The 17,346-nt window shown below is 43.8% G+C and overlaps 1 protein-coding gene across 6 annotated transcripts in view; it reads right to left on the bottom strand.

Moving 5' to 3' along the window:
* Window positions 1-17,346, bottom strand: part of PGAP1 (post-GPI attachment to proteins inositol deacylase 1) — a 1,652,111-nt gene that overhangs the window by 523,484 nt on the left and 1,111,281 nt on the right. For all 6 annotated transcript variants that reach the window (XM_075317804.1, XM_075317801.1, XM_075317803.1 and 3 more), the window contains one exon: window positions 2,738-2,831. In XM_075317804.1, coding sequence (XP_075173919.1) covers window positions 2,738-2,831 — 94 coding nt within the window. The remainder of the gene's footprint in view (window positions 1-2,737; window positions 2,832-17,346) is intronic.

The following is a 17,346-nucleotide window of genomic DNA, read 5'->3' as shown; positions in this document are numbered from 1 at the left end:
CCACACTTTTATGTTGAAAATTTATTAAAATTTAACTGAGCAACATAACTTGTTGGTTTGTAAGATTTATGCATCTGTTAATAAATCCTGCTCTTGTTTGAAGTTTGCAGGCTCTAACTTATTTGCATCTTCTCAAACCTGCTAAATCTGCAGGGGGTTGAATACTACTTGTAGGCACTTTATATACATATATATATATATATATATATATATATATATATATATATATATATATATATATATATATATATATATATACATACATATATATATATACACATATATACATATATATATATACACATATATACATATATATACACATATATACATATATATATACACATATATACACATATATATATATATATATATATATATATATATATATATATATAGACACATATATACATATATATATATATACACACACATATATACATATATATATATATATATATATGTGTATATATATATATATATATATATATATATATATATATATATACAGAGAGAGAGAGAGAGAGATATATAGATATATACACACACACACATACAGTATATACAGTATATATATATGTATATACAGCTCTGGCAAAAATTAAGAGACCACTGCAAAATTTTAAGTTTTTCTGATTTTTCTATTTATAGGTATATTATTGATTAAAATGTAAATTGTTCTTTTATTCTATAAACTACTAATACAAGCTGTAGAGATCGTGTACACGATCCCGATCACGAGCTTTCCAGGAAAGCTCGTGTTATAGATTGGGTCCAGATCGGGTGTAGGGGCTGTAAAAAAAAAAGCACATTATTTAAAAACATTATGATTATACTTACAGGTCCCGTGACGTGTCCAGCAGACTTTCTCCCGGCCACTTCTGCTTCCACGTCCGATCATTGCTGTGCCCCGGGTAACCACCACTGACTACAGGACCTTCCATGACGTCACAGTCATGTGACCAGTCTGGTGTGAATGTTGTACAGACATTGGCTTATAGACTGGTCACATGTCTATGATGTCATGGAGGGACCTGATAACTTCGGGGGGTATTCACTGCACTGCTTGGCACTCTGCATTCTTCGGCTGGTTTTGGCTGTGTTCGTGGTTATGTCAGGGTTCACTCGAGTCCATGGCTGCCATGGGCTCGATTGAACTTTGACTGTCACAGTGCGAGTCTCTCATGGCATCAGCCGGCACAGCACATACTCCCCCGACAGGAGTGAGTCGGCTGCATGTATTTCCATGCAGCGGAGGCACTCCTGTCAGGAGAGTGTCAGGCCGTGCGGGATGGTACTGATGCGAGACTGCATGAGTCATACGCAAGTAGAATCATAAGCTCAGTGTCATCCTGCTTTTCCCTCTGTAGAGATGTTTGTCTTTACATATCGATGAAGCAGAGCTGACATTGCTGTACCTGTGGACTACATTGGGCTAACGATTTTTTATAATAAAGATGGAGTCTCTAAATTTTTTTTGTTTTACTTATAATAAAAAAATTCTATGTGTTGTGTTTTTCTTTTTACTGTTTACTAGAAATTCATGGTGACCATGTATAATTTGGCGTGATACCAAGAATATCAGGCTTAGTAACATCTGAGACTACAAAGCTGGTATTAACCCCTTTATTACCCAGTGTTCCACCGTTATCAGAGCCGGGTAAAGCGCCTGGAAATGGCACTAAGAAACAATGCGTAATTTCCAGGGATGGCTGCGGAGAATCCCAGCCCCCAGCTGCCTGGCTTTAACTGACTGGCGATCAAAATACGGCAAGAGCCAACGCATTTTAATTTTAATTATTTTTTAAATAGTAAAAAAAAAATTAATGGGCTTCCTTGTATTTTGATTGCCAGCCAAAATAAAGCCAGGAAGATGAGGGTGGCAGCCCGTAGCCATACGCTTTTTCTGCGTTGAGAATCAAAAATACCGCTGAGTGCTATGTCATTTTTTTTAATTATTTAATTATTAGGGTTCACCCGAGTTATGGCTTAGCCATGGACTCGGGTGAACCCTGATGTCACCGCGAACACGGCCGAAAACAGTTGAAGACTGCCAAGTGACGAGCAGTGAATACCACTGAAAATTAATGATCGGACCCGGAAAGAGAAGTCGCCGGGAGACAGCAGGACGCGTCGCGGGAGAAGTAAGTATAAAGACAATGTTTATTATTAAATATATTCTTTATTTTACAGACTCCCCAGCCCCATCCCATAACTGTAAAGTACAAGTTCGATGTTCGGATGCAATTTCGTGTTATCTCAGAACCCGAACTTTACAAAAAGCTCGGGCGAGTCTCCCGAACTCGAACATCAGGGGGTTTGCCCATCACTAGATATGAATACTTTTTCAAGGCACTGTAGCTTTCATTTGTATAAGTTCAAAGTGTGAAACTGTCGTGGCTGCAAGAGGAGCAAAATGTTGGGAAAACAAACTTTGGCAGTAAAAGTATTAAGAGATGGATGCAGCATAAGTTCATAAAGTTAAAATCAACAAAGAAATTTACATGCTGGATATAATTACAGTATTAAATATACAGGAGAAAATATTCTATGGAAAATGAATGAGTATACTAAAATCTCCTCCCCATGCTAGCTACTGTATTTAACTAAGGATTTCACATGTGCCAATTCACAGAGAAAATCCAAACCTTTTCTGTCCTGTGTGGATCTACTCTTAAACTAACATTACTGGTCAAACACTGAAGCTGTAACAAAAACTGTAATATTGTTGTGTTACCTTTGTTGGATATAGCATAGAGCTGTGCCCCAAAAGCAAGAAGCAGGTTAGAGACAATGTAAACATGAAGTGATGGCCAATGACATCTGATGATCTGCAAAGAATATATTAAAAATAAATAAATATGACAATTCTAGAAAAATAAGAAAGTAATACATTTTGACTTTTAACCATAAGCAGTTCTAATCCTTTTAAATATAAAGGAGCTAGATTCAAAAAACAAAATATATAATATTAGCAGAAATTTGAATGCCTAAATATTAAAATCCCCCCTACATTCAAATGTGTTTGATTCACCGCAGATTTCTGGGATAACTTATCCACTAGTATTAGTACGGATTTGTCCCAAATAATTTGAAGTCCCAAATAATCTCCAAATTCATCAATTAAAAGATATAGAATTTATTAGGAACAAATCAGTATCTTCAATAAAATAAGATCACCCGTGTACACTGCAACCTTTTTCTCTACTGATCAATAAATAAAACCATTCACTTCTCTTCTGGCATACAATCTAATAGCCAATGGCTTGTTAGCGAAGGTAAATAGCAGGGGCAACAGGAGACACCTTTGTTTTGTCCCATACTAAAGGCCCCATCACACGCAGCGATATCGTTAGCGATATCACTAGTGAGTGTACCCTCCCCCGTAGTTTGTGCGTCATGGGCAAATCGCTGCCCGTGGCACACAATATCGTTTGGAGCCGTCACACGGACTTACCTGCCTAGCGACGTCGCTGTGGCCGGCGAACCGCCTCCTTTCTAAGGGGGCGGTTCGCGAGGTGTCACTAAGTGGCCGCCCAATAGAAGCGGAGGGGCGGAGATGAGCGACCATAACATCCTGCCCACCTCCTTCCTTCCTCATTGTGGGCGGCCGCAGGTAAGCTGTAGTTCGTCGTTCCTGAGGTGTCACACATAGCGATGTGTGCTGCCTTGGGAACGACGAACAACCTGCGTCCTCAACAATCAACAATTTTTTGAAAAGGAATGATGTATCAACGATGGACGATTTGGTGAGTATTTTCCATCATTAACGGTCGCTCGTTGGTGTCACACGCAACGATGTCGCTAACGATGCCGGATGTATGTCACGGAATTCGTGACCCTGGCGATATATCGTTAGTTACGTCGCTGCATGTGACGGGGCCTTAAGAGTCTGACAGAGAGTTATTTGGTCTGATTTTAGCACTTGAATTAGTGTATAATACCCATGAGAGGAATTTTGTTCCAAAGCCCATTTCCTTTATAAGAGACCGAGGAACTCCCACTCGAAGCTATCAAAGACCTTCTAGTGCTCAGTGAGAACAACATACTTTACCCAAAGTCACTGGTTCCACCTGTAAACTAAACAAAATTCTCCTCAGGTTTATGGAAGTGGACTTTGCGGGCATAAATAAGGTCTGATCTCCATGTTCCAATACCAAATGGGTAAAATAGTCTAATGAGTCGCATGGCCAGTACCTTATTTAGAATCTTAACTTCGTATGACAGCAGCTTATGACCTTTATGAATTCGTATATACATGTCTATTTCCGACACAGGAATAAGTACTATTGTGGCTTCGCACATTGAGTTTTATAACACACCCACTTGAAATGATTCCCAAAAAAACAATTAGGGTAGCAACACCGACCATAAATTTTTATCTATTTCAGAAGAGAGTACTTCAGTCCCCGGGGCTTTATGATTTCGAAAAGCATTTAAAGTCTTCTCTAAAGAGGTGCATCCAAAGCTTCCCTTTGTTAATCTATAATTAATTGGTGTAAAGGTATATAATCAAGATAACTATTAATTTCCATTTGGACAACTTGGAAGAGTGTAAATTCTTGTAAAATCACAAAAATTCAATCAGTTTATCTTTCGAGTCAGTGACCGTGATCCCATCAGATGTGCTAATTGTGGCTATAATTGAGGAGCCATGCTGTGCCCCAACCACTATAGCCAGAAGATGTCCTGCAATCTCACTATTAGTATAATTTTTTTTTAATAAAAACCCATATGATCTGCTTGTTGAAGGAGGTGGTTATTTAAGAGTTTTTGTGTCCCCAGCCAATTATCTTTGTGAGTCGGAGTTGCTAATTTCACATAACATTGCTGTTTCATCCACACTTGAATGTAAGTCATAGGTGAGGGAACAATTTTTAAATTTCATACTAGAGATTTCTTTAATCAACATATCCCATATAAAAGTTTTCATTGTGTCCCATATTACCAAGCGTGATGCTGAGCCAACCTTATCCTGGGACAAGAACCGTAACTTTTCAAGGATTTTGGCCCTTTCTTTGAAAACTGCTAGCTAGTAGGGGATAAAATTCCACATCTCACCCCTTCTAATAGTCAAGGGGAAAATATTGAGGACCACCAATAATTTAGAGTGATCAGATAACTGTATTCAACTTTAGCCACCCAAGGTAGTAAAAATTTGTTTCCCAAAGCCAAATCTATATTGATAGCAAAGAGTGAAAGGCAGACAAACACGAGTATTAACGGTCCATTAGATAATATGTACACCAAATATCAAACCATTACAGCCTCCCACAAAACACAAGCTAATGTCGTTTCATCTCTGCTGCCTCCGTCTATTAGGCCCCCACAATATTTATATAGGATAGTCTGGGCCAGATCCATGTTTTTGTGGCCCCTGGCAAAAGAGTCTCAGTGGGCCCCATGCACACGCAGATCCGCACAAACACAGATACATAAACATACAGGCATACCTGTAAATATAAATATCTAAGATGACTAAAAAGGGGAAGGACATGTCAGTTTGGTCTGATTTTGCACTTAAAGCTTTTTCTTCGGTCAAGGAATGTTTCTCACCTGTACCTATATTGGTTCAGCCTGATGTTTCCCAACATTTGTTGTGAAAATTGACTCATCTGAGGTGGGGGTGGGGGAGGTATTGTCACAGAGCTCATCGCCCAGTAAATGGCGTCCAAGTGCCTATTTCTCAAAAAAAACCAAAACACCTTACTTCCACAGAGAAAATTATAATGTAGGTAACAAAGAACTTTTGGCTATTATGTTGGCCTTTGAGGAGTGGCACCATCGGTTGGAGGGGGTGATTCATCCCATCACAGTAATCACTGAACACAAAATTCTGTCATACCTCGAGTCAGCTAAGGGACTTAACCTAAAGCAGGCCAGATAGGCATTATTTTTCACAAGGTTCAATTTCTCCATCATGTATCGTCCCAGGATTAAGAATATCAAGGCAGACGTCTTGTCTCGGAGTTTCACAGGAACTAGTGATCATGTGAACCCGAGTCCCATTCTACCCAAGGGGGTGGTGGGTTCTACCCTATACTCGAACCTGGAAAGGAGGGTTTTAGAGGCTTAGGGGGATGCCCCGATCTCCTGTACCCTGGGAAGATTGTTTGTACCACCTAGTTTGCATCACAAGGTGTTTGAGGAACATTACGGTACAGTAGACCAAAGTAATTTCCTTCAAAAATACAAAGTCCATGTATTAGTTTTGTCAAATATTTATTGCAGGGTCGACTTCAGGTCTCTATGGGCCCTGTGTAAAAGAGTGTTAGTGGGCCCCTTTAAACACAACTATAATATAGAGCAGGGGTGGGCAATTAATTTTCCCATTGGGCCGCATGAGAAATTGGGATGGTTTTAGAGGGCCGGACTAATATAATTAACTCAGTTTTACCCAATACTGTATATAGTATATATATATTATCCCTTCATAAACAAAAAGTGAGTTAAACAATACAAAGATTGAATGATAATATGGAGGACCTAATTATATCATTATTTAATGAGATGATGAACTTTAATGAACTTGTCATTGTTCACTTTAGAAAATTGTCAACTTTACAGTGTTTAATAAACTAAACATCACATCTTGACCTAAAATAGCAAGTTTTTCAAAGACCGACATCCCTTTAATAGATTTTTTGCAACTATATTAGTAAACAATATGTGATAACTACAGAGCAACAAATATTATACCGGACGAATATTATCCTGTATATAATATCTGTATATAATATCTGCAGGGGCATAACAATCAAGGTAGCAGAGGGAGAGATCCTGACGAGGCCTGTGGAGTTAGGAGGCTGCCAGTGGTATCTCTGTCTTCAGCTTCAGGGTATGTGTGCACGTGTGCGTATTACATGCAGTTACGCTGCGTTCTGCACCGCAGCGTAACTGCATGCGTCCTGCGTCCCCTACACAATCTATGGAGATTATGCAGGGGCTGTGCGCACGTGGCATGTTAGAACGCAGCGATTCGGCTGCTTGCCGAATCGCTGCGTTCTAAGAAGTGACATGTCACTTCTTTCGTGCGTTCTGCATGCTATCTATAGGGAGAGGCAGCATGCAGAGCGCACGAATCTGCCGGCACCATGCGCTTCAGAACGCAGCTTTTCAGCTGCGCTCTGAAGCGCACATTTTCGGTGCGGTGCAAAGCGCACACGTGCGCACATACCCTAATGTGTTGTAGTGACCGCACACCTATCAGAGACCGGCAGCTGACGTTAGCATGCTCATCATACAGGGCATGAGATCACTGCCAGGTGCTGCTCACCATCCCCTTTGCGTCTATTATGGAGGAGAAAGAAGAAGCTGCTCGCCGCAGGATCAAGGAAAGATGAGAGGAATTGTTTATTTCTTGTGTTTAAATGTGTTTGAGGAAAGTGCCAGGATGGTGGCATTATTGTTTGAAGGGCCCATGAAGGGACATTATAAGATAACGGGTGATATTATTACACACAGGGCCTAGGACAGGGACCTTATTACATGACGAGGACGTTATTACATATAGGCCCAGGACAGAAAAGTTATTACAGGACGGAGACATTATTATATACAGGGCCAGGACAGACACGGCGGAGACATTATTATATATGGAGAGCACAGTAAAGGGACATTATTACAGGAAGGGGACATTGTTACAGATGGGGGACCTTATTATAGGATTTGACTAACATGCTGGTGGGGGCCCTGCATCAATTTTTGGACCATATTTATGCACAGACATCAGATGGTGAAAGGTGTACATTACAGCACAGCCAGTATTCAGATTAGTATATACTATACCAGACCTGGGCAAGGGGCGGCCCGCGGGCCACATCCGGCCCGCCTGCTCTCTGTGACCGGCCCGCCCATCTTCAGCCGGTGCAGTGGAGCCGGGCTGCAGCGTGCCGAGCAGGGAGAGATCCTGTGCAGGTCCGCACAGTCAGTGCAGGTAGCGGAACGCAGGAGTCTTTCCTCTATTCACTGCCGGCACTAATTGTCAGTGACACACGCGCGCGCTCTGACGTTGTCAGTACTGCGCTGCGTGTGTCATTTCAAAAGTTCCCGCCCGGGAGAGGAAGAAGCAGCACAGCAGACGGAATAATTCATCTTGCAGGACCTGCGATGATGTCACACCCATGTGACTGTGTGGGAGGAGACACAGGATGCCGGGCAGAAAGCAAAGATACTGAATCCTGAAGGAGATGTGGACACATGATGACTGGTAATGAGAAAAGAGGGGACATGAGGGGGAGGGGGGCTGCAGGGTGAGTGGCATATGAGGGAAGATGGAGTTGCAGGGTGAGTGCATATGAGGGAAGATGGAGTTGCAGGGTGAGTGGCATATGAGGGCTGCAGACTGACAGAAGGATGTGAAGGGGTGCAGAGTGTTTGAGAGGGGTAAGTTGGGGTACAGGCAGGGTGAGATATGTGGGCAGGGTGTGTGACATATGGGGGTGTAGTGTGTGTGATATGGGGGTGCAGGCTGTATGGGGAGCAGGGCGTGTGACATATGGGTGTGTAGTATATTACAGGTGTGCTATATGGAGGTGTATATAGTGGTGTAGTATATGGGGGTATAGTGATGTAGTATATTACAGGTGTGCTATATGGGGGTGTAGTATATTACAGGTGTGCTATATGGAGGTGTATATAGTGGTGTAGTATATGGGGGTGTAGTGATGTAGTATATTACAGGTGTGCTATATGGAGGTGTAATATATTAAAGGTGTGCTATATGGAGGTGTAGTATATTACAGGTGTGCTATATAGGGGTGTAGTGATGTAGTATATTACAGGTGTGCTATATGGAGGTGTAGTATATTACAGGTGTGCTATATGGAGGTGTAGTATATTACAGGTGTGCTATATAGGGGTGTAGTGATGTAGTATATTACAGGTGTGCTATATGGAGGTGCAGTATATTACAGGTGTGCTATATGGAGGTGTAGTATATTACAGGTGTAGTATATGGGGTGTAGTGATGTAGTATATTACAGGTGTATATAGGGGTGTAGTGATGTAGTATATTACAGGTGTATATAGGGGTGTAGTGATGTAGTATATTACAGGTGTACTATATGGAGTTGTAGTATATTACAGGTGTGCTATATGGAGTTGTAGTATATTACAGGTGTGCTATATGGAGGTGTACTATATTACAGGTGTAGTATATGGGGTGTAGTGATGTAGTATATTACAGGTGTAGTATATAGGGGTGTAATGATGTAGTATATCGGAGGTGTATTATATAGTGGTGTAGTATAATACAGGTGTATATGGGGGTATAGTATATTACAGGTATATGGAGGGAGTGTAGTATAATACAGGTGTAGTATATAGGGGTGTAGTGATGTAGTATATTACAGGTGTACTATATGGAGTTGTAGTATATTACAGGTGTGCTATATGGAGGTGTACTATATTACAGGTGTAGTATATGGGGTGTAGTGATGTAGTATATTACAGGTGTAGTATATAGGGGTGTAATGATGTAGTATATCGGAGGTGTATTATATAGTGGTGCAGTATAATACAGGTGTAGTATATGGGGGTGTAGTATATTACAGGTATATGGAGGGAGTGTAGTATAATACAGGTGTAGTATATAGGGGTGTAGTGATGTAGTATATTACAGGTGTACTATATGGAGTTGTAGAATATTACAGGTGTGCTATATGGAGGTGTACTATATTACAGGTGTAGTATATGGGGTGTAGTGGTGTAGTTTATTACAGGTGTAGTATATGGAGGGGGTGTAGTGATGTAGTATATTGGGTAGAACTGAGGTAATTATATTAGTCCGGCCCTCTAAACCAATCCCAATTTCTCATGCGGCCCCATGGGAAAATTAATTGCCCACCCCTGTACTATACAGTGGCTACAGACATCAGAATGTATATAACAGTGTGTACACTGGATGTGTTATACTGGGCAAAGATGTACAAAGATTTGTGCAGTGACTGATCTGATACCTGCACCAGGAGCTCACATGCTGTAATATCTGGGTCTATAAACTTTATACTATATGACGTCTTGTAGCCAGGCTGAGGATCAGACCGTGCAGGACGCTGTGCTCTACTGTCTGCTGTCTCTATACTTTCACTGTGAGTTATTGCTGGAGACTTATTGTGATGCTGGAGCCGATGACTCCCACTGACAGCCGACGAGATCTGTGTCAAAGTTCACCTGTTGGAATATATCAGAGTATGCCTCAGATAGAGCGACTGCCCTGCAGAAAGCTGATGAGAGCATACCGGGAGAGCCGGGTCCTGTCACCTCGTCACTGTGGGAACATCTGAGACTTCCTGCCTGCCCGACCCTGTGCTCACCTCCTCCTGCACACAGACTCCTCTCCTGCCGCAGGCACGCTGGGTGAGAACAGCAGACGCTGCCGACCACCAAGTACAGTGTGGGCGTGTCTGCTGTACTGGGTTGCGGCCGGCGCTTTTGCAAGTTTAAATAAACAGTGTGCAAAATCAAGAGACACCTGCTGAGACTCCAGCCCAGGCCAGCCCGCCCGCAGGACAACTACGACGCTTGATCTGGCTCTGTAATAGCAGTCTACCTGGCAACGGTGTATCTGGTCGGTATCTGCGTCTGCTCTCAGCAGTGTAGATCAGGCCACGCCCCCAACTCTGAGCTAAGACAGAGGGGCCGGTCACAGACAGTAGGCGGTAGTGATGGGTAAAATGCGATTTTTTGGTGAGCCGGCTCTTTTGGATCGGCTCACCAAAAAGAGTCGGCTCTTTTGGCTCCGAAAACGGCTCTTCATTTCCTATTACCTTTGGCTTTAAATTTGAAGCCCAATTCTGGTATGTTGTAACCCATGATTGTACCTTTTAGTAAAAATCTACACGTGCCAATTTATGACATAAAACAGAATAGTTTCCAGAATAACCGGATTTTATATTATTTGCTGTAAAAACTTTAACAAACACAATGTTTGATAAAAAAAAAGTGCAGAAATCAAACAAGTGCAATTCAATTAGCTCAACACTACTGGCAATTGTATGCAGAATGGGATGTGATGTGAGAGGCTGCACTGCCTTGTATAGGACTAGTTCTGTGCATGAAGTTGGTCCCTCAGATTGGCACTGCTATCATGTAACAGGGGCTGCTGGGATTCACCAGAAACAACAGAACCATTCCAAGCTGCACTAGCTAATGGTGCATTTACACAGTCGCTGCAGCACCCGAGCCTGCGATCCAGTGATGCTCAATCCAGCATCGCGGATCATTTGTTCTCTTCCATTCAAGTGAATGGCAGAGAACAAGGGACGCACATTTACATCCGCTGTTTCTCCCTCGCTCAGCGAGGATTTACAAGCTGGCGGTAAATAACTATAATCAGGTTAAATCCAGATGTTAGTGTTCCTTTAATAAAGTGCCTGACTGCCTGACTGCTGCTTGTCACAGAATGGAGGGGGCGGGGCTGTGACTGCCTGACTGCTGCTTGCTTGTCACAGATTGGAGGGGGCGGGGCTGTGAGTCAGTGCTATGTGCGGCAGCAGGAGGAGCATGCATTCTCAGTCTTCTGGATCTGGATAAGATCAGAGTGACTACTGCCGGGAGGGAGGGGCCGAGAGGGGCGGGGCAAGAGGGGACTGACTGTGTGGAACGGAACTGGCAAAGAGCCGTTTACATTTCAATTGGCTCCCTGCCAGGAGCCGACTCATATGATTCACTATGAAGAGCCGGCTCTTAGAGCCGGCTCGTTCAGGAGCTACCCATCACTAGTAGGCGGGCCGCACCTTGCCCAGGAATGTATCACATATATACATATATACAGTATATATATATATATATATATATATATATATATATATATATATATATACACACTGTATATACTGTACATACATATATTCTCCATAAATATAATCCCCTCTTATGCACTCTCTCTCCCTCGTGTGCGGTCTTTTCCCAACATGCGATAGCTTTTCCCAACGTGCGCAGGTTAACTCCCCATATACTCTCTCCCTTTGTGCGCTCTCTCCTCCTATATTCTGTTCCCCACTGCGCTCTCACCCTGTGTGCTATTTCGCCCCATGCTCTCTGACCCCTGTGCATTATTTCCCCATGCTTTTTCTCCCTCTTGTTCACCATCTCCCCATGCTCTCTCTCCCCCTTGGATGCTGCTTCTCCTGTGCGCTCTTTCCCCCCTGTGTGATTTCTCCCCTCATGTGCTTTCTGCTCTCCCATGCGCTATGTGATGAGCGCAGCATCCGAACTGTTGACAGCTTATGAATAATAAGTCAGCAGGAGAGCAGTGTCATTATAAGGTGATGCAGGAGATCAGAAAAGCCACCACAAGTGACGTGACTGGTTTTGCTGCTGGCTTTTTACTATTCATAAGCGGCCAACAGTCCAGACGCTATACTCATCGCACAGCAAATGAGGGAGAGAACAATGCAAAGAGACAGTGCACATGGGGTGTTATGGACAGTATTCAGTATTATATGAAGATATCCAAAAATAACAGTACTCAAAATTGTGCTTGTACTGTGTACCGCACCCATGTCTGCACTCAGACATCATAGTACTTTTGATCATAAGGCTCTTGTGATTCATGCTGAATTAGCTTAATATAAAATGATGAAATACACATACATATATATTTCAGTGTAAGCTCTTTTTGTTGCTTAACCAATAGAATAACAGTAGGCACCTTTGGTTCCTATCCAAGTGGCTTCTTATATTATTTTCTGTACTTCCTCAATAAATCAGTCATCTCTCTTGCATGCCCGACATTTAACCCATGAGTTGACCTGCAGACGTTTAAGACGTGAATGCATATTTGAATTGCATTCCCCTAAAATTACCCCTTATCAGGTGGCGCCTCAGCGTGGTGCTAGGATGAGAAAAAACGTCCAGACGAAAGCATTCGTGACATTGGTTCATTTGGGAAGAGGAAGCAGATGAGGCCTGGCAATTGCAACTCCAAAATGGTAAGAAAATCAGTTATCTTATCTTAACCTCCTGTGTTTCCGTGTGGGAGTGGGGTGTATGCTGCCAGAGTCAAGACACCTGATAACTGATCTGTGTGAAGTTATATACTCCTGTAAGATGGGCTCCAATCAGTCTATGCCCGGTAAAGTTACTGCAAAGGAGTTGGTAAGAGAGAGCGAGGGATTAAAGCATGTTGAAAATATGAAAACTCTCCTCATATTGGCAGGAATGTCCACTCCAGGAGGGAGATTAGTTGACCAGGAATGGAAACATGTTTTGTTGAACAAGCGGGGGCTTTTGAAAGTCAGAAAACCCCTTAAAGATGTCGAGGTATGGTATATAAAGTCGAAAGAGGTTAAAAAATTGAAATGTTGAGAGGAATGTGATGATACTGGCAGAAAATGTCACCTCAGGAAATGGCTTCTCCCAGGCCTATTAGAAAGCAACGCCCCTCACCCTATAAGCTGTCCCCAGAGCGTTGGACTTGTGTAGTCTGTCTGGCTCAAAATGCTGACTGGCATGAAACGTGTGCTGTGTGTAGGGCCCCACGTCCACATGATCCCACCCCATTATTTTCTGTCCTGAATGCAGATGGCACGCTCTATGTCCCTTCCTCCCCAACCTCTTTGGAGACCATTTTAGCCCGGCCAACACCTACTTCCCTTTTGGCAGCCATTTCAGCCCGGCCAACATCTAGTTTCCCTTTGGCAGCCATTTCAGTTCAGTCAATACCAACTTCCCCTTTGGCAGCCATCTTAGGACCCAAAGCTACTGGTCTGTTTACTGCTGGTGCAGCAGGTGCTACTAAGGAGGGACATAAAGACAAAGACCTCACATCCACACCTAACCTCCAAATTAGCCTAGATTCCAAACCCACCACCTCCAAAGAAAACCCACCGGTACTGTCCTTATTCTATGATGTCAGCCCACATACTACCCCTGGCAGTCATAGACTAGGCCCTTCCAGATATGTTACATGGAAGCCCCAGGAGGCTGCAGTCATGGTGAATAGTCTTCCTGACCTGATTTACACCCAATGCCCTTCTATAGGAAGATGTGTGAGATCCAAAAAACTCACACATATACTGTATACATGTGTATACTGTATATATACATATACACGTCACATATACTGATTTTTACGGGCTCACCGAGATTAAAACTGGAGATTCTTTCTGGCCAGTAATGGAATTAGGTTTGCAGTTAGGGTTTGGGTGCCACTCCAGTTTACTTGCAGACCTATTATTCAGGGGAACAGTTCTGTGAATGACTGTGTGAGTGGGGAAAAGAAGTATGTCTCACTACAAAACATGGTCCAGGAGAAGGGAGAGATGGTGAAGAAATTCTAACACTGACTCAACCAGATGTTCTTAGATTTAGGGTTCAGCTATAGAGAGAAAGCCCACATACAAACCTGGGTACAATCCTATGTCTCAGGTCTCCGAGAGCCCATACACAAACAACTGCAGCTGGTAACTCCTAATTACAGAGTGAAGGACCAAGACAACCTCTTCCAAGTGGCAAGAGGTGTGGAGATGAATCTAGCAGCTTCCAAGACCACCCCACGTACAAATGTGCTGATTTCACAGTCACCTGGAGAGGATCAGTGACACACGAAGTCAAGGATCAGCTGCTATAGGTGTGGAACACTTGGTCGTATTCAAAAGAATTGCAGATCAGCCCCTCAGCATTCTGATAATCAGGACCACTCACCATTTGATCTGCCTCAAATTCCTCTCCCTCCTCACCCACAATAGGACATTGGCAAACTGGATCCACCACCGCCCTGCTACACATCCACACATCCAAGCAAGCTAGCAGCCCTACTCCTACCATACAAGTGGAGGTAGAAGGGAGATCTATTGCCTTTTTGGTGGATACCGATGCAGCCAGAAGTGTCATTAGGTTTGCTGACTTAACTGACCCAGATTGTCTCACAGATGAAGTAGGCCCATGTGTGGGAATAGATGGGACCACCCGGAACACCCCGATGACACATCCAATGAATAAGAGCTTACGTCCCACTCACAGTATGATCTCACAGCTTGTTGTGTGCACAACATGTCCAGTCAATCTATTGAGAACAGATTTACTCAGAAAATTACATGCCTGTATCTCTTTCAACAATGATGGTACTCTCTATCCTACCCCTCTGGATCAGGAAGTGTCACAAGTGTTTGCTCTCTTCTGTATATCCAAAGATATAAAGCCCACCGGGGCCACCTGGCTAACACAGATCCCTAGCACCCTTTGGTCACAAGGCCTGGAGGATATTGGGATACTTCTAGTCCAACCAGTGGAGGTGAAGCTTAAACCAGGAGCCCTGCTTCCCCGCAAACCCCAATACCCACTGTTCATTCAACAATCTTTCTGCTATCACTCACCAATTAGAACACTATCTCAAGAATGGAGAGATCAATCCCACCAAATCCCCTTGCAATACCCCATTGTTTCCTGTGAAGAAGCAACAGAAGGGAGAACCGCCCAAGTTCCGGATAGTGCAGGACTTGCATGCAGTTAATGAAGCCACAGTGTTGGACATGCCAATTATGCCCAATCCTCATACCCTTCTGGCATCCATCCCTCCTGCTTCCTCCTGCTTTACAGTTGTGAAACTAGCTAATGCCTTCTTCAGTGTACTGACAGTACCAGTTTGCCTTCACACATGGCCAGCAATACACCTGGATATTGATGCCTCAAGTAGCTCAGAACAGCCCTTCCATGTTCAGTGAAGCCATGACTACTGTGCTAGAACCCTGGAAAACGACCCACTCCACTGTCATTCTCCTCCAGTATGTTAATGACCTCCTTCTCTGCTCTAATTCCCTGGATGAAGCCCAAGAATACTCAATCTCACTGCTGCAGTTTCTTGCACACAATGGGTGCAAAGCCTCAAAGGAGAAAAAACTGTTCTGCCTGGACAGAGTTAGGCTATGTGCGCACGTTGCGTAAAAACATGCAGTTACGCTGCGCTTTGTAGCGCAGCGTAACTGCATGCGTCCTGCGGCCCCTGCACAGTCTATGGAGATTGTGCAGGGGCCGTGCGCACGTGGCGTCTAAGAGCGCAGCGCTTCGGCTACTGCCGAAGCGCTGCGCAAAAAGAAGTGACATGTCACTTCTTTCCTGCGCTTTGCCGGCAGCTCCTGCTCTGTCTATGGCAGGAGCTGCAGGCAGAGCGCATGGAATCGGCGCTCACTACGGACATTTCTGCAGCGATCTAAAGCGCACATGTGCTCTTCAGATCGCTGCAGAAATATCTGCAGGGCTTGTACGCAACGTGCGCACATAGCCTTATGCTCCTGGGTCACGGCATCTCTCATTAGGCAAAACATTTCACAGAAGACAGGAAGGCAGCTGTTGAACGGACTTGTATCCTACTGCCGTCCCTGGATTCTGGATGCTGTTATGCACATGCAGCCTCTGTATGACTGCCTCAAGGATAAACTATTCAGCTTAAGACAAGACACTATGGATGGATTCTACAACCTGAAAAGTATCATCCTGTCATCGCCAGCCCCGGGCCTGCTTGACTACCAAAAGCCATTATCTGTTTGTCATGGAGAAAGCAGGACACGCAACAGGGGTCCTAACACACAGAGGCAGACAGCGGCCCCATGGATACTACTCTGCCATACTGGACCCAGTCGCCCGAGGACCACCATCCTGCATGAGAGCTGTGTTTGCACCCACCTGTTGCTGGATAAGACCTCCGACATCATTCTAGGGCACCAGTTGAAGATCAATGCTCCGCATGACATCACTGCCATTCTCGCACAGACTTAGCCAAAACACCTGTCTGTCACCTATTACTTGTGGCAATGTTCTCTGCTGCTCCCTAACAATGTCACTATCTCCCTGTGTGTGATCCTTAACCCTGATACACTCATCCCTCTTCCAAGGGAGGAATGTCTCACCTCTGACACCTTGGTGGAAGAGGTAGTCTACTCTGGCATAACTCTACTCTACTCGAAGGTCAGTTCCACATAGGTATGGTGGTGGTAACAGAAGATGCTATGCTAATAGTATAGGCACTACTCGCATCCTTGTATGCTCACGAAACTGAGATACGTGCTCTTGCTGAAGCCTGCAATATGGCTGTGCAGAAAAAGGTTAACATCTATTCTGACTCTCGCTACCCATGGGGCATCACGCAGGACTATGGACCCATATGGAAAGCCAGAAACTTCATCACCTCCAATGGAACACCTGTACACCACCACAAGGCCATAGGAGAATTGATGGAGTCTTTGCTATTGCCAGACAGAGTTGCGGTGATCAAGGTCAAGGCCCACACTGGAGGAACGTCAAAGGAAGCAGTGTGGAATGCCCTCGCTGACAGAACAGCCAAAGAAGCAGCAATTCAACCACTCACCATGGAAACGGTGAAGTTGTGCTCCTAACGCACTAGCT

Source organism: Anomaloglossus baeobatrachus, chromosome 7 (genome assembly GCF_048569485.1).
Source record: "Anomaloglossus baeobatrachus isolate aAnoBae1 chromosome 7, aAnoBae1.hap1, whole genome shotgun sequence".
Lineage (NCBI taxonomy): Eukaryota > Metazoa > Chordata > Amphibia > Anura > Aromobatidae > Anomaloglossus > Anomaloglossus baeobatrachus.
This window is presented reverse-complemented; position numbering and strand designations above follow the sequence as displayed.